This window comes from Gymnogyps californianus, chromosome 8 (assembly GCF_018139145.2).
Source record: "Gymnogyps californianus isolate 813 chromosome 8, ASM1813914v2, whole genome shotgun sequence".
Taxonomy (NCBI): domain Eukaryota; kingdom Metazoa; phylum Chordata; class Aves; order Accipitriformes; family Cathartidae; genus Gymnogyps; species Gymnogyps californianus.
In genome coordinates, this window is record NC_059478.1 from 6,248,353 (window position 1) to 6,270,658 (window position 22,306).

Here is a 22,306-nt window from a genome sequence, read left to right on the forward strand (position 1 = left end):
CCGTGTTCATTTCCTAATCCAGTCATTTGGCCCGATGTGTATATTCATCAAAGAATTTAGACACAGCACTTCTTGATTGGAAAGAGAAATCCATTTTCCTGGCATTGTTGTTTTATTTCATAGTAGTTTGACCATGTATTTGCTTTTAGCCTGTTCCTGTTGCTCAGCATGAAAATGAGTTGCATGAGCTTGTTAACCACAATTTTCTGTGCTGTAGCCTGCTTCTTACAGGCCCCATCACAGTACCCTAAAGCAAGAGAGGACGGAGAAACTTCCTCAGAGCTTGTTAGTGCCACCCCTTATTCAGAGTTGATGCTGTGACACCAGGGTTGTGCATGCTCTGCTGCTTCTCTCCTTTCTAGCCAGAAGAGCCGCAGAGTTGGCATATGAATTTTGACTTTGGCCTTCCCAGTGGCAAAATAGTACCTGTCTCCTCCTGGATCAGGCTGTTGTCTTTCCATTTTAAGCACTGACTGCTGGCAAATTGTGTTGTCTGATGGTTTTGACGCTTGCTGAAAGAATTTGCAGTATGCTTCAATAAGCATCAGTGTTCACTTTGTTCTTCCAATCTGTCTGATCTTTCTCTTCCCTTTAAGACAGTGTTGCAAGTAACTAAATATTTATTTATTAAAAATAAAAAAAAAATAATAAAGCAACTGAGTGGATAACAACTTGTCATCTTCCAATCCAAACAGTGGAATGATAGTGCAGTGCTTTGGGATAGATATCAGCTAGTAACTCGTCTCCATTAGTCTGCATAGGAAACAAACGTTTGTTATTCAGTGGGGTGTTTGGTTTAGACGTGCTGAGCGAGACAGCATAAGAATACGGCATGCTTGGGGGTTCCAGGCAAAGCTGGGGTTTTCCTGGTCATTTCCTCAATAAAAAGAAGGCTTTCAAATGTCAGGAGTGTGACACAATGTCATGTTGGTGTAGTTGCCTCTCACCCCAGTTGTTGAAGCCAGGGCTATGCCCTGGCTTTGCTTTTTAAAAAAACAAAACAAACAATAAAAACCCAAACCCAAACACATACTGAAATATGTTTTTTCCTATTACAATATACAAGAAAAATGGGTCAAGGACATCTTAGGCAAAGTAGCCTTTTTGAGCTGTCCTGCAGAGTTTGGAAACGCTCTCCCATTTATGCACAAAAATTCAGTGTCGAAGGCCTTTTGTAATTCCATCCTTAATTTGATTATTCACAGTACTGCCAACAGCACAAAATAAATTTAAAAATAGATTATTTCTAATCTTCTTCCATGTTAACTATACTGGCAGCAGTGAAGGAGTGAGATGATGATCTGTCTGGATGTGTTATTGATGTCATGTCACCTGAATACCTCCAAGATGGCGTAAAGGGCTTCAGGATACTTTCTGGTGATGAGCTTCTCGCTGTTCTGGATGTGTGTGTGCATACCTGTGTGTGCCTGAGACATTGATGGGGAATTGCTCTCATGTCAAGTGATACTGCTCTTACAGAAAGGAAGACAATAGGAGTTCTTAAACCTGCTAACTCTTTGTCCCTGAAACTTTTTTCTTGCAGATAATCAGATTTGTTACAGCTACTCCTACGGAGTGAGAGCGGTTGTCCAGTGCATCCCTGCTTGGTTGCGATTCATCCAGTGCCTGCGCCGTTACCGTGATAACAAACGGGCCTTTCATCTGGTTAATGCTGGAAAATATTCCACCACCTTCTTCGTGGTGACATTTGCAGCCCTCTACAGCACTCACAAAGGTATTGGTTATTCTGGAGAATCCTTTGCAAGTCACGGGATTTGCTTTTTACATGGGAGAAGCTCGCAATTTGGCATCCTATTGAAGCATGACCTTTTGTCTTTTGGCACCTGTGAAACATTTCAGTGGAAAGGCAAAGGCCTGCCTAGCTTGCAAAGAATATTTTAAGATCTTCTTTTAGGTATTTTTCACATACCTGGTCTGATTAGAACTGCACTTCTGGAGTGTGAGAGAGAACTTTTCAGGTTTCTCTCTTGAAAAGAGAAAACTGTTTTTGCTGTGAAGGGAGGCTGAATGGGAGATGTATAAGGAAAGGGATAACATAGGAAATACTTCTCCTTTGGCATTCATGAATAGCAAACCTGGATCATCTAAATAAAGTCGGTCCGTCATTCCTGAATGTGGGGAGACGTTCACAGTGCTGGGAAAATGCCCTCTCTGGATTTTCCTGTGTGTTTTTATCCATGTTTTTGCTGCAGCTGGTAGGGAGTTGTTTCCAATCCATTTAACTGCAGATTGAGCTCTGATCCCTGAAGTTCCCATCTCCCTGGAAACGACAATTACTCGATTCTGCTCTTGTTCTGAAGGAAAAAGCTTTTAGTTTCTGCACTTCAGGCAGTCGCCCTGCCTTTCATTGTTCTGAAGTCCTAAAAGCTGTATTCTTTTATTTGAAAATATATGCCTTCTATATCTCCAGAAATTAGCAACTGCACACGCTCGTGAGCAATTACTTATCCTGAAATACGATTGTGGTGGGACAGGGAGAAGTGTTCAAGGCATGCTTCTAGTTAACATGCTGGTTTTTTGGAGGGGTGGCAGGGTTATTAGAAACTTTCCTGTGGCCAAGAAATGGCTGTTTTGATGTAGCTGGGCCTGAAGTCACACCGATAATGGTTCTCAAGCCTTGCATTTTAACGGCAGAGAAGTGTGTTGTTGCAAGCTGGCTGAAGCCTGGAAGTCGGGCGCTCTGTATCCGGAGGTAGGCGCAAACCTGGTGTGGGAGCATCAGTGGTGGATGCAGCGCCTGGCCCGTCTGTGCATCTCCTCCCTGCTGCTGTGTCCCCAGAGCTTGTTCCCGTTTTAACTTGTTTGCTCAGTGACATTCTGCAGCTCTGCAGTTCCAGCCCTGCAGTCCACTTAGTCACCGCCGCCAAACCCCGAGATAAGACCAATACAGATTGCCTGGCTATAGTCACTGCTTATATGCTTTTATATACAGTGCCTGCTTTGGGGAGGCTGACTAATGCTTCTCCTTCCCGGGGGGGACATTCTGGCAGAGCCTTCTGTGGGAAGGCTGGGGTAGGTTTGGAACCAAGAGGGAAACCAGCATCTGTCAAAATGTCCTGTTGAAGAATTTGACCTCTTTCTGCTCCCCTTGAAGTTTGCATCCGCGCCAGTACCGCTGACCCTTGTTCTCGTTGCTGCCATACATAACTGTTGTCTGCTCTTCAAGTCTGGCAGGGAGTGGGCTGTAATGAGGTGTTTATGAGCCAGGCACAGGGCTTGTTCCAATTCCCGAGAGATGTTCGTGACTCCCTGCTTTTGTCTGTCCAGTTTTGTTAGTGGGAGTCAATAGCACGTAGCTGTTGGTATCGTACAAAACAATTTGGAAGCTTCGTGGCCTTTGGAAATTACACGTTAGCACAGATTTTGTAAATGTCACTGTGCCTGGGCTTGTAGCAATTTTTTAGAGGGCTGCCTAAAGACCTTGCCATGTCTTCTCAGCCCTGTAGGCCTATTCCCATCCTGCCATAAATGCACTTTCTAATACGCTGTACCTGTTAAGAATCCAATTTTATCTATGTGCTTTACATAGATTCCCAGTTCTTCTTGAACTTGGAATCAGATGGTCTATCATCAAGTTGTTATGATGTTACTGTTGAAAATAGATGCACTGCTCGCCCACACCTTCTCTGTGTCTGCCTAAGGATAGCAGAGACAAACACCGATCTCTTACCTACAGAACATCTGTTGGGGGCTAGCTGCTTGCTGTTAAGAAAGCAAGCACTGCCCAAAACAAGTGTCAAATTGGTAAAGATCCTTGCTCGTTAGACCTGCTCTAAAGTGCAGTAAGTAACGAACCTGTTAATTGCTGTGGTAACAAGAGTTTTATTTAAACAGTCTTTCGTGCCTGCGTTTGCAAGCCTATGACTTATGCCTCTGGAATGACAGCTTTTGGCTGCCAGGACGAGAGGGTAATTGGTGGCCTTTTCTTGGGAGGTCAGGTAATGTACACCAGCGCCTGTTCTCCACTTGGGAGTCCTGGGGACATCGCAGCCCTCTGAAAAGGCTTGTCTTCCTCCCTTGATTTGAACATTGAATAATTTGTAGCTGGTCTGTAGGTTTTTAGCTTGCATCTGCCAGCTGTGTGAAGATGGGCTGTGCAGCTAGGAGGGTTTGTTGGCGTTGAAAGCCAGCTAATTCATACAGAGTGCACTTACAGCATTCTTGTGCTGTGTTTTCATATGCTTGCTGGACAACAACTCGAACTAAACAAGTGTACAAATGCCACCTTACTATGTTTGAGTGATGTATGCTGCTTCTAGTCATATGTGGTACTGCCTGCTCCAAACCTCCTGTGGTGAAGGAATCCCCCAGTAACACAGTGCACTGTGGACTCTTGACGAGTATCTCAGTTTCCCTAAAATATCACTGTTTAATAATTCATATTGCTCAGGCAGTGCATAATTCTGATTCTTTCTTCCCTCAGAGAAGCCATTTCTTTACTTTTCTTCCTTTTGATTTATATGCAGAATGCAATTTTCTCTGCTAATCACAGTTGGGATGTTAGACCAGTAAGATATTGAGGTAAATTCTGTTAGGTTTTCTCTCCCAAACTTGCAATCCTGTTGTCCTGGGACTAGACTGGTTTTACAGAGTTAACTCTAAGCTATCAACTTGGTATTCAGATACCATCTGAAGTAGTGAAGCTGAAGTGAGAGTAGCTACCCCATAACGTAAGACCGGAGCAGGCAGCGGTTGCGTGGACGAGTGCCAGCTCAAGCTGCCCGCTTCACCACGGCTCAGAAACACAACCACATTTCAGGGACGACAGCAGCAACCCAAGGGCAACTGTTGCTGAGCTCCCAAAGGAAGAATTCTCAGTATTTTTATATCGCTCAAAGGAATGGGAAGCAAAGGCCGCGTTCTGTAAATATAGTCCTGCGGGGTATGTTTGCACAGGCAAATGAGGCCTATCTGTAACTCTAAGCTACCTAGCAACTGGCGTGCGTGCCGCCGGTCCCTGCCCGCTCGCAGCACGGCCGAGCAGAAGCCTCTGCTCCTGGCTCTTTCCTACCCTTGCTTTGCACTGAGGAGTTCGGCGCTGGCATTAGCTTCCCTGGCAGTGCTGAGTAGCTTTCCCCAGAGCTAGCCAACTGAATATTATATTGCCTTATTTAATCCCTACGGAAACCTGCGTGGTGCTGGGGAAACAAATGATTAAGCCCGAGTCTGCAGCAGAATATTTACCCCAAGTGCAGTGTTATTTTGACACACAGCTACTTTTTGCAGTGTTTTCACTCTGCCAAAAGCAGATGTGCTTTCCTTGACAAATGCACCAGTATAGCTGCTTCCACCTCAGTCCGGCTTATCGTAGCATTCCACGGGGATCCCCTCTTGTATAAAGTGTACTTGCATTTAAGAAGTTACGCTGACATACCTAGAATAGCCAGCCTTGGTTTCGTTCCTCAGTCAGACCCGGTTCAGGCTTTGTAAGATTGGATTGTTGTATTTAGGTGTTCAGTTCTTAATGAGAAACAGTGCAACTGGAGTTGTATTGTACTACTCTAAGAGTGCTGGTCGCTTTTAAGCTTTATGCATGATTTATGCTCCAACTTTATTCTTTGTAAAATGAGACACATCTTGTTTTTGCTACTGTCTGTCAGTTTTCTCTTACCTTGATGTCTTTTGCTCACATGGTGTCATCGGAAATATCTGGCTTACATAGAATATAGATTTGGCTTGTGTACTTGAAGAACTGAGCTTTTTGAGTGCTTTGTACTCTTCCATCATTTTCTTGTTCTGTGGGATTTGCTGTTCCAGCGTGAGCATTTGTGTGTTTACCTTGATTTTTTCAGGAACGCATTACTGAGCTTAAGCACAAGTACTGGGTTAAAATTGGCTACGTGGGATTTTATCCTTTAACTGAAAGGAAAGATGGTTTATGCAAGTTTTCATTGTCAGTTTGATTTACACACCTTATTTAATGAAATCCTTGTGGTCTGGGTAGTATCCAGCTATTTATTAACCTCTGAATTATTCCAAAGTTAATCCATGTGGCCTGGAAACTTGAGTAAGCGTCTCTTGTTCCTTACCGCTCCCACGCCCTTTCCAGGTACTCTAAATAAGACTGCTGAACATTAGCTGTCATCAGCTTGGAAGTGCCGTGGAGAGCCTTGGGTTGGTCTAAGATAATGTAACCGCCACGCACTTTCTCATTAAACAGCCCAGGAAATTGACAGTAATTAAAAATACAGAAGTTAACTAAATAGAGCTGTCTCTAAAGAGTAGTGTTTCTGTCTGTGTTCTCATCATCGCTTCAGAAACAGGCTTCTCTGAAGTGATGTGTAATTTGTTTTTTTTTTTAAAAGCCAGCATAAGAGAAAACTCTGAACTCCTTGCTTCACCAAGGAATAGAAACGTGAACTGTCAAGGCAGGAGTCATCCTTCAATTAATGGGCTTTTGCAGGAAGGCATTGGACCGTCCCTTACTAATAGGGGGGTTCGACCAGGTCTGACCAGATGAAGATGAATGGGAAATGTGCTGCTTTTTGAAAATACAGTGGAAGATTCCCAGGTCTCGTAACTGCTGCCCACTCCTCATTAATCACGATGGCTTCAGCTGCTACCAGCGGTGATACCAGCTGGCGTAGCCAACTTCACGCTGGAACGGATCGCTGGTTCTCCCACGGTCTGTCCCACTGCAGCTCCCCTGGCGAGGGGTATGACTTCCAGGTGAAGGATGGTGACGCACAGCGGGAAGGGGGAGAGGATGGCGGTAATGTCAAACTGTTGGATGGTTTGATGTTGGTAACATCAAACTTGCAGGAGGATACCTGACTGCACCTTAGCTCTGCTCTTCTCTGCCGGCTGAAGTACTGGATAGTGGGTTGTGTCGCTTAGCCCTTGTTGCTACCATGTTAGAAACTGCAGGGTGCAAGCCCCGGGGACTGAATTTGCTGGTAGGTGGAACAATAATTAACTGTGATCCTGAATGGTTACGGCAGGAGAGGAGAACAAGGTGATGTGAGAACTGGGACTAAAATGACTTACAGAAATCAGACATCGGTGCAACAGCATATAGTACCTCAACTGAGAAATGTCATTTCATTTCTAGGGAGTGGGGCAAGGCAAAATAAGTGGACATATAGAATTCAAGTACAAATCTTTTTTTAAAAAAAAGTACAAAACTTTAAAAACAAAAAATTCACGAAAGAATGAAGCAAGTAGCATTTGTGAGATCCTGTTCCCTAGCTTATCCCTTGTGTGTCGGTACAAGATCTCCCATCTCTCCCTCTCTTGCTCTGCACTGGAAGAGCTGTCAGCACTGTGGCAAGCCAGATCATTTGATTTAGGTGTCACAAGAGCCTTATAGAGTGCTTGGATTGACCTCTCGAAGTAAAACAAACTTTGTAATGGGATTAACTGGCTTCTTTCTTAATACTTGCAGTTTTCACAGGGCTTGCCTTAGCACAGCACACTGGCAGCTCCATCAGGATGATTATTTGGAGCCAAAATGTGCAACGTCTGTCACACTGCTGTGAGCTAGGATGAATTTTTGTCTGCAACCCTGTCATCCCATGCCCAGGAGGCCTTCAGTAATGAGTTGTGTTCATTAGCCAGTCTTTCTGATCCTTTCCATCAGAGCAGCGGCAGTGTCATTAGCGAAGAATTGGAGGCATTGCCATGGGCAAACATTTCCATCCTGGCCTCTGACCTCCTCCCAGCTTTGACGTGGGTCTCTGTGGCACCCTGAGCGAGCCCGGTTTCTCCACACCGGCTTGTTAGCTCCCCTAATTGCTTAGACACCCATCACGGTGATGGTGCTTCAGGGTGGAGCCGGGAAGGGTGAAGAGCACCCCGGCAGGGCTGCAGCAGGACCACCCTGGCCGCGGCAGAGGTGCTGGCAGGAGCTCGCTTGCCGGCAGCCTGCGGTAAGTGAGCGGGGAAGGCGAGACGAGACGGCAGCCTGTGCTCGCCAGGGAGCCTAGGAGGAGGGGGTGTTAGAGTGATTTCGGGAACTGCCACCACACCCTGAATGTCAGCACAAATGAGGCATAAAATCCCGCAGGGAAATCTTTCCATGCTTTGTAGGTCTACAAATGTCAAGCGGGACATTCCCGGTGCCGGCAGCCGCGCCGTGGGGGAGAGGCAACCTCGGCACCCTGCCGCTGCGTGATTCATGCGTTTGCTTCTCCAGATTGCAACCGAGAGATGGATTTTAATAGCAGGGATTTGGAAAGTGGATTAATAGTACCGCTTGTATCACTTAATACGCTTCTGGGTTAAAGGTGGCTGGAGAAGCGGGAACGCTAATGAATAAGGTGTAAGTAAAAAGGGTGGCCTACTGATATCTCATTTCATGGGCACTTAAGAGGGGGAAGCCTGACCTTTTTTTTAATGGAACATTTTAAGAAAAGCAACTGACTACATCACAAGCGATTTTCCTGTCAAACGTACGCAGGTCTGGAGTTCTCTGGTGCTGCAGAAATCTAGGAGATGCAATCATCCAACAATATTTTTTTTAATCTTGATTTTTTTGGTTCCTATTATATTTTGAAGGAATTTGCTTTTGGATCTCAAAGCACTATAGAGGTAGCAGATGACATTGTGTCCCAGTCCCTAAAGTGCCCAACGAAGGCCCTGATTACCATGCTATTTATATCTGATTGTGAATCCAGATATTCTTATTAGTGAGACTGCTAGCGAATGCTTAGATTGGAAACCCCATCCTTCTCAAGGTAGCAGTTAAACATCCCCCAAGAACACTTCTCACATGCTAGAGAAGCCACCAGAAGAAGAATCAGCTCAAATCTCAGTCATGACTGATATGCTTCCTCCTGTTTGCAATTAAATCCCATTCTTCTGTTTGTGAGATACAAGCAATGAGATTGCTGTGATGTCATGAAATCAGACAGTCGTATCGTCCTACAAACCCAATGCAAACCTGCAGAGTATTTTTAGTCAAAACACGATTTGGGGATTTCCCTGCTCTACAAATGTAGAATCTAACTAGAAGAAGAAACGAGATGTTGCCTCCTGACAGTTCTTCGCTGCACTGTATCTTGCTGCTTTGCTTTAAATTGTGCCCGGAGGCTATAGCAGAGGTTTGCAGAATCTAACGGGAAGGTTGTTCACATGAAATGGTTGGTATTTGACAAAGCCCATCAGCGCACGATGGCGAGTCCTCCGTGTGCTCCTCCGGGTTATTTGCCTTTTTACTGCATTAAGTTCGCTGTCATGTCATGGCTCTGCCATTGATCAGTATTAAATAGCAGTACGTGCTGGCTGGGCAGAAAGGCAACGCTGCTGCTATTCCCTCATTAAGATGTATAATTACCGAGGGAGTGGTAATACTGCACTTCAAGCAGTAAGGTGTTAGACAAATGCTTTGGGATGTCATTCTGATGGCAGTTCTTATGTAGATAAGTCACTTCTGGCTATCGCCCCCCTCCCGTTGTGTGCTGGGATGGAGTTAATGGGCACACGTCATCCCCAGGCTAACTGGGTGGCAGAAAGTGTACGCTCAGTACTCTAGTGTCTGTGCTTGGCTAGCGCACTGTAAATACATATATTTTTGTTTTGGTGGTTCTTAAATCTGTGATTGAAAGGCTGGTCATCAAAGGAGACTGAATTGGGCATGCCTTGACCAAGAGAGGTTTTTAATTGACGCTGGAGGCGGAACCGCTCTGACTGGGTCGGTTTTGTCCGATGTAGCAGGGCTTACCTGACTGTGTTTCCTGATAACCTCACGCTTCTTACCGCTTTTATCACAGCTTTCGCCATCAGCAGAAACCACAGCCGGCTGCAGTGGCTGACACACCAGGAGTGCTTATCGAGGGCCATTGTGCTCTTATCCAGATCTTCAATAATACATGGCATTGATTTTTGCTGTGTTGAATACTATATAGTGTTTACATTCCCCAGAATAATTCAGCAGGGTAAACAGATAGTATTCTTCGGAAGTAAAGTCAATATTAACAGCGTTCAGGATAGTATTTGCTGCCTATCTTTGATGGAAAGCAACCTTTCTCTTGCCTGTGTTTAGAAGGGGCTGTAATTTCTGCAGAGTAGCATTCTCTCAGAATGCTAGTCAGATACTGTGTCCCCTGGGGCTGGTTTTGGGATCCAAGATATTGTCTATCAGCATTTTTTGCAGGCAGTAAATTCTGCTGCTGCAAGTGCCTTTTGGCTGTTTTCTGGGACTGTGGCCATTCACAGCTTCAGTTCAAAGGTGGAAGCCTTCCATTATTTATCTAGTTGACCTTTTGGAGCAATTTGTAGGTGTATTTGTGCAGAGTATCTACTGCAATTGCCTTTTATGGGGTAAACTGAGGATGCGAATAGAAATTCTGTGGTGAAGGTTGCAAACGGCTCCTATGGTGCGCTGCTTCCCATCAACTTTGTGGCAAGTGGAGACAGCAGGGCACTGAGAACTCGAATAGCCTCTGATGTAGCTGAACACCTCCAAGTTGCAGACATGGCAATGTGAACGTGTGTTGAAATCTGCCCGTCGGCAGGGATGGTAAAGCTGCACCTGCAACTTTATATGCAGAGATTTTGTGCTGGTGGCGTTTCGTCCTGCACGTGCTGTTTTGAATAACTGTAGCTTAGGAAGTTGCTACATGGTGGTGCCCTTTGGAGCGTCGAGTAGAAAGGTCCTTCATGCACCTCTCGCTGGGTGGACTGGCAGTTGTGCTGCCAAAGGGTTGCTGCAGTCCGTGGGGTGTTGAAGACTTGGTCTTCTTTCCCTCTTGGAGAGGTTGAGATGTACCAGGTGGCCAGAGTGCTTCTCCCATCCTGAGACTATCCCTCTCTAATGGTTTTTGGTGGTTTCTAGCACATCATTAAACAAAGAAAAAACACAGGATGAAACAATTCCTGCTTAAATAGACCCTGACATCATCATACATATGCACAGCTATGTATTGCTCCTGAACAACTGGCAGGCCAGGAGTAGATGGAGCCTCTGGGCAGAATATGAATGCCTTGATTTTCTAGCCCCCTGAGCAGCAGTGAAGAGGGCCACTAGGACCAGCCGGTGGAGATTGAGATATAATTGCTTGCCTAGAGCAGTAACATATTTCTGTACACCAGCTGAATACCAATGAGGACAGAAGGAAGGAAGGTATCAAACAGAATTGCAGGCAGGACGAAAAGGGAGGATAAGTGATTAAAGGAAGGGACTCAAAGGCCAAGGCTGAAGACAATAGGCTAGTTCTGATTAGAGCATTTTACCGGGGAGTGATTTGGTTTTTTAATGAATTTTTTCAGGAGCTGAATGCATTGCAGAGCCAGTCGGTGAGAGAGCAAGCAGGAGCAAGGGGCAAGCAGCGTGACTCCAGGTGCCACTGAAAAGACTGCTACAAAGATAGGGGCAGGGAAAGGGAGCTGAGACCAGGATAACGTAACTAGAAGCAAGCACATCCTTTTGAGGTTCATGAGGTTAATGCCACAAGATTTCTTACTTGGGCCTTTTTCTTCCCGGTGCTCCTCCTTTCCGTAATTGCACACAATAACCTTTAAGGCAATTTAGGTTTAAGCGGCATGAACCTTTGAAATCACCTTCCTGCGTAATTGGCAACTCAGGATATAGTTTTGTTAGCCCCTTACGTAGTTTGAGATGATATTTAGGGGCCAGACTGTCCCCTCCATGACCGGAGAATCCCAAAGGAGCGCCCAGCAATGCCGCTTCCCTGCTCTTCAGCCCTGCAACTGCAGGGCATGGCTTATGCCAGGGATGTGGCCAAAGGCATGGCAAAGGATGGTACTGTCTGTGCTGCCTTCTTCATGTCTGCTCCATGAAGGTGTGGAGTAAGACTCAGTTTATTTGAATTCTGCCCTTAAGGAAAAAAAAAAAAAAAACCAGCATGACCTAACCTTCAAGCCTAAGCTACAGATAGGGAGCACGCAGCCTCACAGGGTAGTTTGGAGCATTTTAGATGCTTCGAAAGCACTTAACCCATTAACTGCCTCTGAATTATGATTTAGGATCTGGTAGGTAGTGGGAACTAAACATGGAGATCTAATGAGCTAAAAATAATGTTGAAAAGAACAGGCTTAGTGTCTCTGAGTCGCTGAATGTCAGCATCTGCCTTTTCTTCCTGAAATAATGTAGTGGAGGTTTTGGAGGAGCTGATGGGGGAGAATGAAATCTTGCAGTAGAGCCCTAATTGCTAAGCTCCAAAAACCTCCCCCGTGTCCTCTTTTGTGGGCAGCTGCACTTTAAAAATAGATGGGAGAGGTGGTTTCAAAGCAGCAGCGTTAACGTACCTGGGCATCAGAGCCCGTATTCTGCAGGACTTCTGTGCTGGCTCCCGGGTGACGTCATGGCTCTCTGCAGCGGCACTGGCGGGTGATGCAATGCTAGACCTGTCCCTGGGTAAAGCCGAGCCTCGGGAGGATGTGGGTTGCTGCTCAAAGGCTTCCAGTCTTGCACAAAAGCAGGGAAGCTAGTCAAACCTGAGAGCTGCAGCGGATCCCGTGTCCTTTTCCTCCGCCGATGTGAAGCTTCAGTGCAGATAGGCTTTGCTGCATAAGTGGCTTTAATAGGTTTGCTTTAGGGGGGTGTGTTTTGAAAGGAGAATGAGCGTGTGTATTTGACCTATATCCTGCACATCATGTCCAGGAAGCCTGAAAGGCGTAATGGGAGGAATGTACTCTTACGCGATGCCTCTCATTTTCACCTCCATTAATTTTATCGGATTGCTGCATTACATTTATATTGTAATTGTTAGAAACAAAAAGGGAAGGAGAGGGCAGATTGCCCTGTTGCTCCCTCTGTGATCAGCTTCGGGGATTCTGTTGTTTTAAAGGCACGTATAAGGAGAACAGTGCTGTCACTTAGCGTGGCATGGGGTTTCGACTGAAAATATTACGGCTTTTTTGTACTGGGAAGTGTTATTGGCTTTGTTAGAAAGGATCGGTGAATGAGCAATTGCAGTGGCTGCACAGAAAGGAGGAAGGACTCCTGATAGCAGCGAGATGGAAAGTGTCTCAGCCTTGCAAAGTGTTATAACATATATTATTTTTATGAACTTTATGACCCAGATTTGCTTAATTAAAAGCAAACAGAATTATCAGATCTGTTTGCTTTTACCCAGCCAACTGATGTAGGGAAATTTAGCTGAATTGAAAGCAGCGTAACCTTTTCAGGGGGGAATGGGGAACAACTTAGTTGCAAAAACATGTCCGCAGGTGAGCAGATGTTGGGCCCACAGTCTCGTGTTTCACAAGGAGGAGCTCTATATGGGCATTTAAAATTCCATACAGAGCCTTCTTCAGGATTTATACATACATGTTAATGTATTGCCTTCTTTTTGCTTATTTTCCCCTGCAGCCACAACTTCTGAAATGGCTAGTGGAAATTCCTGTACTGCCATCCTCTTTCAGGCTTTTAGTGCACTAATTCACAGTTGTTTATACAAACTAAAATATTCTCTTACAAAACCCTCCTAACTGAGCACTGCCTCATTGCTTTTTCCTTTGTACAAGCCTGTGTCCTTTGTGAAACATGGCCCTCAGCTTCCACCTGCTGTTCAGAGTCAGAATGGCAGGTCTGCCACAAGTTGCAAGAAAATAAAAATATTAGTGCAAATTTCAATCCCAAGTGCAAAACGTTGAACGAGATGAAAGCAGAATTTAAATAACAATATAAAGCTGGTCCTGGTAAGGCTTTTGGTTTTGTTCAGATTAGCTAGCCTGATTTTCTCAGAACTTGAATAAGAGGGGTGTTATTTCCACTGATCAAATCAGCCAATTTGTAGCTGTTTAAGTTGTACAGAAGCATGCTGTTCTTCTCTTTTCCAGCTAAAAACCACAGTGACACCCAAGTGTTCTTCTACCTGTGGATTATCTTCTATTTCATCAGCTCATGCTATACCCTAATTTGGGACCTGAAGATGGACTGGGGTCTCTTTGACAAAAATGCTGGTGAAAATACCTTTCTTCGAGAAGGAATTGTCTACCCACAGAAAGTGCGTATACAGCCTGCTCTGATATTAGAGAAGGCTTTTAGTATTTTAATAAAACTTGTTGAGTTTAGAGCATGTTGCAGTTGGCCACTGGTGCTTCTTGAATGCTATGGGCTGGGATTTTCTAGCTGTAGAGTTCATTTGTTTCAAAGAGATCATTTCGTACTGTTCGCTTTTCTAGTGGTTGAGCAGCAAATTCTGTATCTTCCTGAAGGCCTGAAGAGGTCTGTCTTCTGTGCAGAACACGTACGATGAGCTGTCCTGTTTGTCTGTCTTGTTCTTCAGGCATATTACTATTGTGCCATTGTAGAAGACGTGATCCTGCGTTTTGCGTGGACCATCCAGATCTCCCTCACTTCCATGCAAATCTTTCCGTACGCTGGGGACATCATTTCTACTGTATTTGCCCCACTTGAGGTATTCCGGTAAGGCTGCTTGACTGAACAGTTCCTTTCTCTTTTACATTTTTATTACTTGTATAACATCAGCACGATGGGAAATGCCTTGCTCCTTGGACATGGAAGATTCTGGTCCTTGAAATGGAAGACTAGGTCTAACAGGAACATTTAGTCTCAACAGGGTGCTGAGTGAAGAAAGCTGCAGAGGGCTCTGCAGCGATGTGGGGCTGGGTCCTTCAAACTGCGTTTGCAGTTTCCTCTGAACCTAGGCCTAATCTTGAGGGTTTTGTTACTACTAAATTGCTCCTTAAAATTACCTTGTTGCGATTCCCAGGTGAAATTTCACTTGATTCTCAGGTTTACAATTATTCTCAAATCTCTGCTGCTTTTCCAAACACTTATTTGGATTCTGCGTCATCGGTTTGGATCCTGCAAGGTTTCATGGCTCTTACGCACTTGTACTCTAGTTGGAGACCCACTCCCACAGCTTCCTGAGATGAGTAAGAGCTCTTGAAGCTGAACCTCACTCATGTACATGGTGGAGGTTACTGAACCTCACTCACGTACACGGCGGAGGTTGCCTTGTGCTTGTAATGCCTGCTGCCTTCATGCTGTCCAGACTAGGGCTGTCATCGTTAGGATAATGAATGAGCCTGACAGATCTGTTCTTCTTCCAGAGAGTTGGGAAGATGTTGTAGCAGGTGCTGCTGTTAGTCATTTGCTGTTTCTCCATACTCCCAGCGTGTTCCCAGAGGCGCTTTGATCAGTGAGAAGAGTCAGTGGTATCCAGGTGCATGTACCAGCGCTCTGCCAAACACGGGCAATGCCCGTAAAAGTGGAACCGAATTGGTAATTTTCACTTTTTCTCCACCCAGGCGGTTTGTGTGGAACTTCTTCCGTCTGGAGAACGAGCACCTGAACAACTGTGGTGAGTTCCGTGCCGTGAGGGACATCTCCGTGGCGCCGCTCAACGCCGATGACCTGACGCTCTTGGATCAGATGATGGACCAGGAAGATGGTGTACGAAACCGCCGCAAAAACAAACAGTGGAAGCGCAGCCAGAGCGTCTCCTTGCGCAGACCTCGTCTTGCTTCACAGTATGTTTTGCCTCTCCTCTAGTGCAGAAAACCAAATCATGTGTTAGAGCTGCTGTTAATACTTGGTGGCCATTTATGGATGCAATCACGTGAAGATCTCAGCCAAAATAGTCATTCAAAGGGAGGGACAGGTCCAATTAGTAAATGAATATTTCTCTGCTGGAGGGTTGATCGATCCTTTACATCATTTTGGGCTTCTGGTAAACCACTGGAAAAGGGAGTTCCCTTTACAAGACTCCCCTCCTGCAAAAATAGCCTGTAGTAGTTGCCAGAGGTTATAAATGCAAACCTGGAAGAGAGATTCTCTTCAACCGTCCATTTCCAGGCTTCAGACCACCCCAAAATTTCAGTTAACATTTGGTTAAGGTTTCATATGTGAGATCTCAGACTCCTTCCTCCCTCAAATCTAAACCCATGCATTTTTTTTCTTTCCACCCATCATTCTTGCACCCTAAACGTTTCCCCACCTTGCACCCCAGCCCCTGAACCTGTTGACTGCAATATCTTCACCGCAGTGCCTGTGCTCCGAGCATCGCAGGGTGCTCCAGTGTCCAGGCGTCGCTTCTGCCCCAGCAGCACAGCTGCGGAGCCCTGCCCTTTGGCTGCGGGGACAAGCTTGGCCTCCCTGGGGATGCTGAAGCACAGCTGTCGGGAGTGTTGTGCAATCCCTGCAGCACATCCCCCTGTTGCATCACTGCATGGGAGGGGTGGATGAGAGGAAAAGGAGGCCGTGGCTGTCACGCAAGGGGTGTGCTCCGGCCTGAGCCGCAGCCCTTGGGCCATGCTTGTTCTCATATCCGTGTTGGCTCAGAGTACACGGACGTGACCAATACCGACAGTCTTCGTGTGGTCGCTAGAGACTGAAAAACTTTATGCAGAGGGGATGTGGGCCAAAGCCTGGTCGAATTCCCTACAACCATGTCCGTTTACCCCTCGGACATGGAGCGAACTGAGACGTGTCAAGCATATTCCAAAAGAAGCTGCTGTACCTCTGTGCAGCCCAGTGACAGATTGAGCAGGAACGCTCCTTCGGATTCGCAGCCCCCACTGCAAGGGTTTTATGGCGTTCTGTGCGGAGGGGCGGATGGAGGCCCCACACCTGGCCGTGCCGCAGTGGTCCCCGGCCGTGTGTCGGCGCACCCCGGCAGAGAGCGTTGTCCCTGCCCGCAGGGTGGCCGGCCTGGTGTGGCGTGGGCAGTGCCATGGGGGGAGGATGCTGCGGGGCAGCTGGGGCGTATTTATAAGGCTCTGCTATTCCCAGTGAGAGTGGGAGAGTGTGAAACAGTTCCAGTAGCCTGCTTATTCACTCTCTCTGTAAGAAAGACTTTTTTTTTTTTAAACCCTCTCTTCCCCCCCCGCCCCCGCCAGTGCACTGCGGTTTTACTGTCTGCATGTAGTAATGGGAATTTCTTCTCCCCAGTGAGTGTTTTCTGTTTGGTTTTTTTTCCAGGTCCAAGGCTTGTGACACTAAGGTATTGATAGAGGACCTAGCGAATGAAGCGAACACATGAGATGGCCACGGTCTCTTATTCCGCATCCTTTGTTTTCTCGTTCTGTTCCCCTCTTCCCCAAGTAACCCGATCTCTGGTACAGTTCCAGCTGAAAACAGGAGAAAACACTGAACACGTTTTCCGAGCTCTTCCAGACCAGATCCTATGGACTCCAACAAGCTCACTGTGTTTCGTTTCTTTTCTTCTGGGTTAATTTTAATGTTCTATTTTAAAAAAAAAAAAAAATAAAATATTTTACTTTGTTTTGCCAATAAAGAGGACAGTTCAGGAAAGAAGGATTGTTTACAGTCTCAACAAGGACATACAAACCTATCTGGATGACGAAGCATCATAGGGACTCCCTCATGGGACAGTGCCGAGAGCACACTCGGTTTCTGCTTGGCCCGGTTTTGACTGGTTGAAACCGGACTTAAGTTTTTAAATCTGATTTTTTTGGTTTTGTTTGTTTTTTTCTTCATATCCAGCGCTGAGGCACTGGCTGCACTTGCAGGAAAAGTGCACTTAGAGCAGTATCTTCATTCATGAAGCTACTTTTTAATTTGATGTAACTTTTCTTATAATTTTTTGGAAATATGATGTATCTGTTGCATATAGTTTTCACATTATTTATGAAACTTAACAACCATATGAGAGTGATTTTGAGTCCTGTGCAATGAAGGTTGTAACGGTAAAACAAAGCCGGGAATGTAGATCTCGATCTCCAGGGTTGTGGGGTTATGCCCTGCAAATACCCTTCTCGTGAGACAACTTGCACCTGTGTTTACCTTTTCTCTCTTTCTTTCTTTTCAATTTTATTTTATTTTAAACCAAAGTTTCTCTTTCTGATTTTTTTAGTTGCTGCTACTGCTTCTGGGCATGTCTCTTGTGCCGGTTCAACGCCAACTTTCCATGCAGCTGTGTGAAAGTAGTGCAGATGATCCTAAGGCCCTTTTGAGAGGAGAGTTGGGTCCTACCAACAGTGCAAAAAAACCTAAGCGAACAAAGGCTTCAGAACTTCATTCTCCAGATCAAACAGTATTTTTTCAAAGCCTTAATAATCCTTCGATGGCATGAGGGCATCCCATACCGAGCAGGGACCTTTTCTGGTGTTCTCCTGCAGCCCAGCGTGGCAAAAGCGGGACAAGGCGAGGAGGCGATGGTTCCCAGGGCGGGGAGTTTAGCAGGCTGGGGTTCAGGAGTGGTGGTGTGTTAGAGAGCTGTCGGGGAGTGTGGAAAGGACTGCGTTGTGCCCACCTGATGGGGAAGGTGAAACTGAAAACAGGTCTCCTCGTGGCTTCTGGTTTGGCAAAAAGGCTCTGCCGGGTGCTATCCCGGTATGCTGCCCTGTGGCTCGGCTGTTACTCGTGCCCCTTGCCTTGTCTCACGCAGTTTTGGAAGTACGATACTATTATGCAGACTCGGGTAAAGGGCAGGCGTATTGCTGAGCAAATTATGTCGGAAGAGCAATGCTAACTCGATGGTCTTGTTGGTCTCTCCTCCTGTAGGAAAGGAAACGGGGGCCCGCAGAGTCCCGCTGTCCTTCCCCTGCTCTCTCGCAGCAGTACCGGAGGGCGAGGGGAGCTGGAGCTGAACCTCGCAGCCAGGACTGCTGCCGCTGGGGCAGGTTGGCGTGGCCGAGGTCCCCGGGACTGCCGCCTTCCCCTCTGCCCGGCTCGTGGGCAGCCGTGGTGCACAGCTAGGACTGCAAGGGAAGGGTGAAACTCTTGAAGTAGGATCCTCACACTGATGTCTGCCCGGTGACTTGCCTCTAGTTTGGGTGATGGAATTGCAGGAATCTCTGCTCAGTTGCTGTTTGGTGGTTATTTTTTTTTTTAATTAGCTAATAGCATGGTTTCTCACACGACCGGTACGTTGCTTTTTCTCAGTTTGCCTGCTGTGCCTCTTGCCCAGAGGAACTGAAGAAGGAAACTTGGTTCTCTTCATTTAATTGGAAATAGATGAAAATTCAGTGCTGGTGAACCTGTGCCCCGTGCCAGGCTAAGGGCAACACTGCAAACCTGTAACTACCCACGCTTCTGTGGTGTGCTCTCAGCTTACAAAGAAACTCCGACGGACCTGCCGGGAGATGCCTCCGCTCTGTCAGCGGTGTGCGTGGTGGCGTGGCTGGTGTGTCTGTCGTGGTGCTCCTCCTCGCGTCTCCTACCGCGTCGGTCTCCTCCGGCGGGAGGGCAGCTGGACTAGCCAGGGTTGTGCTGTTCATCCTTTCGGTGCCCAGGAGCCTGTTTTCCCGTATTTAACTCCCTTAGGTCTGTTGTTCGTACTTAAACGGAGGGTTCCTGTTCGTATGGAAGTGGAGTCTGAGATACAAAGCCCCTTAAAAATCTTTCTGTTTCCTAATTTGCATTGCAGCGGTTGTTGCTGTGTCCAAACCTGGCATAGGTGTTTCCAGCAAGAGCGGTGGGAGACGAGCGAAGCCGTACCTACCTAGGGGTGTTTTAGAGGAGGGCAGCCACACCGGGGGGGGGGGGGCAATCTAAAATAAACCAGTGGTGTTACTTAAGCAAGTGGTTCTTTATAAAAAGAAACAGAGCTTTACTGGTAATTCTTCCTTTCAGAGGGAAGGAAGAATGCAGAGAGGCATTTTGAAGTGATGCCAGTCCCCTGGGAGCACTCTGCCTTCCTCAGCTGGGCTGGGGAGAGCGGGGCATGGCATGGTGGCCTGTGTCCTGCCTGCCTGCCTGCTGCTGCACTGTCCAGCTGTCCGCTTCCCAACCTGGCGGGGAGGGTCAGGTTGCAAGTAATTAAATTTTTATTCTGTAGTTTACCCAAATCCTTACGGGAAGCAAGAATTCAATCTGTCTGCTCTGCTCCCTGCTCTGCTCTTTCCCTTCTCTTGTTCTCTGTCTTTGCTGGCAGGAGAAATAAGAAAAAAAGGGGAGGTGGCATGCTACAGCTAGCAAACATTATCTCCTAAAATAAAACATCATCCCTTTTGGCAGTGAAGATGCCTTTCTTGGGGGAAAGTAGCCCGAATTCCCAGAGGCATGGCTTTTAAAGGCTCCCAGCTCCCCGGCGCTGCATCTGCCTGTTCCCTCCCTCCCAGAGATTTCTAAGAAATCGGGCGTGCAGATTCCTCCCGAGAGCAGACACTAAAGCCGGGATGGCTCTGCATCTATGAGAACATCTGGCCAATAAAGGGAGACCTAACGAAGCAGAGCAGATGGTGAGAGAAAATAGCCCCGTCGCTCCTTGCGAGCAACCTGGGCAACGGGAGCGAGGGCAGCGGGGACAGTCCCGGGGTGGCTTCGTTTTGTGAGCGGGCTTTGCTAATGGGTGCTTGGAAACCCTCCTGGAGGGAGAACAGCAGGGCGACAATCCAGAAGTATGGAGAGCAGAGTTAAAAGAAGCTGGGTTGGGTTGGTTGGTTGGTTTTTTTATCCAGCGCTTCAGTTGTTGGGATATGGCTGGATGGAAAGTGGAAGCTGAAGACAGGTCTGTGCTCTGGGCACCGCGACGCAGTGCTGGCTTTCGGGTGTTGAGCTCTCCCTCTCCTTGCGATTCGGTGCAGAGGTTGTCAGAGGTTGTGGTTGTCTGCGGCTCCGAGGATGGTGTGGAAGCTGCTTCCGTCTGGCTGAAACCCTTGCAGATGGCCCTGTCTAAGGGGAGGAGATGCGACAGTGCGGCCGGTGACTTCTGGAGATTCCCTTTGAACTCGCTTCTCCGTGCTGATTCCCTGCTGCTTTCCATCCTTCCAGGGATTTTTGGGTTGCAGGGGGTTAGGATTTGCAGCATCCGGAGTTTATTTGCTAGCTGGAGTTCCCTGCGTGGCTTTGGGACTGTGTGACCAGAAGCGCCAGGTCCCCCTGCCTGGGGAAGGTGATGCCGTGTGCTGTGGGTGGGCGCTCCTGAAGCGGCAGCGGGGCAGGTTGGGGCTTTCCGGGCTTGGCAAGCAGGAGCGGGAGCTTGCTCCATCGAGGGGAACCCATGCTGTCCCACCACATTTTAAAAGAAATGCATTTGCAGCGCTCGTGGCTGCAGCCTGTGTGTATCAAATAAGCTCCTACCTCTCAAATCCAGGCACGTTCCCAAAGTCGGCTGTTGCTCATCCTGCGCTTTTCCCTGCCCCGCTCCCGGCCCTTCTCGTTCTGTCGGTGTCTTTGCCGCTGCCGTTTGTCCCAAGCCGGTGGTACGCAGGGTGCGGGGGGATGACCAGCAGCAGCCTTCAGCATGAAAATCTTGGTGGGGGGGGGAAGCAAAAAGTCTCTTGTGGAGCAGAGCTGGATCCTGCTGCTCTCACTTCCCTAATAACTTCTTGTGCTGCTTGTTCTGCCTCCTGGCCGGCACTCAGCCACGGCAGCCCTGTGGGAGGCAGGGAGGGCAAGCACGGTCCTGGTTCAGGAGATAACAATCCCTGGGGATTTTATTGCGGATCTTCCAAGGAGCAAGGGAGACGGCGCAAAGCCTCCGAGCTTTGCCTGCGTTTTCAACAGCCGGAGTGAATTTGGTCTTATCCTGCAAGGATGCTGCTGCGTGCTGCTTGCTGTGACTCCGGCGTGTGCCCCAGGCTTTTGGGGGGTTTGTGGCCCTGACGTCGGGCCGTTGCGCTGGGAAGTGCTCTGGGGCTGGGGCATGGCTTGGCTCGCGCTGGGAACACAAAAGCCACTTTGCTCACGCGCTGCATCCCGGCCCCATGTCCTCCCTCCTCTCCTCCACCGTTCTGCTTTGCACTCACGGGGGAAGATGATCTTCTGCCTTAAGCACGTTTTTTTTTTTTATTATTTACATTTTTGTTCCAGAAGGCGATCAGATTGTTTTGTCTCCTTGGAAAAGAGGGGCTGGGGCTCCTGGGGGAAGAGTGGAAAATCCCTACGGGAACTCTGCCGCAGTCAGGGTTGGGCTCAGTGGCTGTCACCTCATCCAACCTTGCCTCCTTTACATGACGCCATCCCAAATACCGCGCCTTGGGACGAGCTGTCGACCCGCCACCACCGTGGGGTTAAACTGATGTGTCGGCGTCCCTCGGGGGCTTCAGTCCCTGCTGCAGCATCCTGGCTGCAAGAGAAATGCAGGTTTTGCAGGGGGAGGAGAGGAAAGGGATGGTAATATCGGGGGTACCCAGATGCTGATGCCCCAGCCCTGTTCCCGGTGGGAGTCGGAGGCTGCTCTGGCCCCGGCGCAGCCGTGCCACGGTGGGCGAGAGGCTCCGACCCTGCCTGGGAAGATGCCCCATGGCCTGACAGTCCCTCAAGCTCTAGAAACCAAATTGCAAACTCTTTGCTCCAGAGGAGAAATTGGGCAGCCTGGTAGAACTTGTGATGACCTCTCCGTCCCGTAGGTCCTCCTGGCGAAGGATCGGCGTTTGGAAGGGGCCCGGGGTGGAAATGCCAAAGTTCCCCCGAAGTCCCGCTGCCGCCTTCCTCTCCCCTCCCCTG

The 22,306-nt window shown here is 47.7% G+C and overlaps 1 protein-coding gene across 1 annotated transcript in view; it reads left to right on the forward strand.

Moving 5' to 3' along the window:
• Window positions 1-18,467, forward strand: part of XPR1 (xenotropic and polytropic retrovirus receptor 1) — a 111,824-nt gene extending 93,357 nt beyond the window's left edge. The window contains exons 11-15 of the mRNA XM_050900597.1: window positions 1,544-1,735; window positions 13,765-13,931; window positions 14,214-14,353; window positions 15,202-15,423; window positions 16,874-18,467. Of these exons, the coding sequence (XP_050756554.1) occupies window positions 1,544-1,735; window positions 13,765-13,931; window positions 14,214-14,353; window positions 15,202-15,423; window positions 16,874-16,934 (782 nt within the window). The 3' untranslated portion in view covers window positions 16,935-18,467. The remainder of the gene's footprint in view (window positions 1-1,543; window positions 1,736-13,764; window positions 13,932-14,213; window positions 14,354-15,201; window positions 15,424-16,873) is intronic.
• The last annotated feature ends 3,839 nt before the right edge of the window (window positions 18,468-22,306 follow it).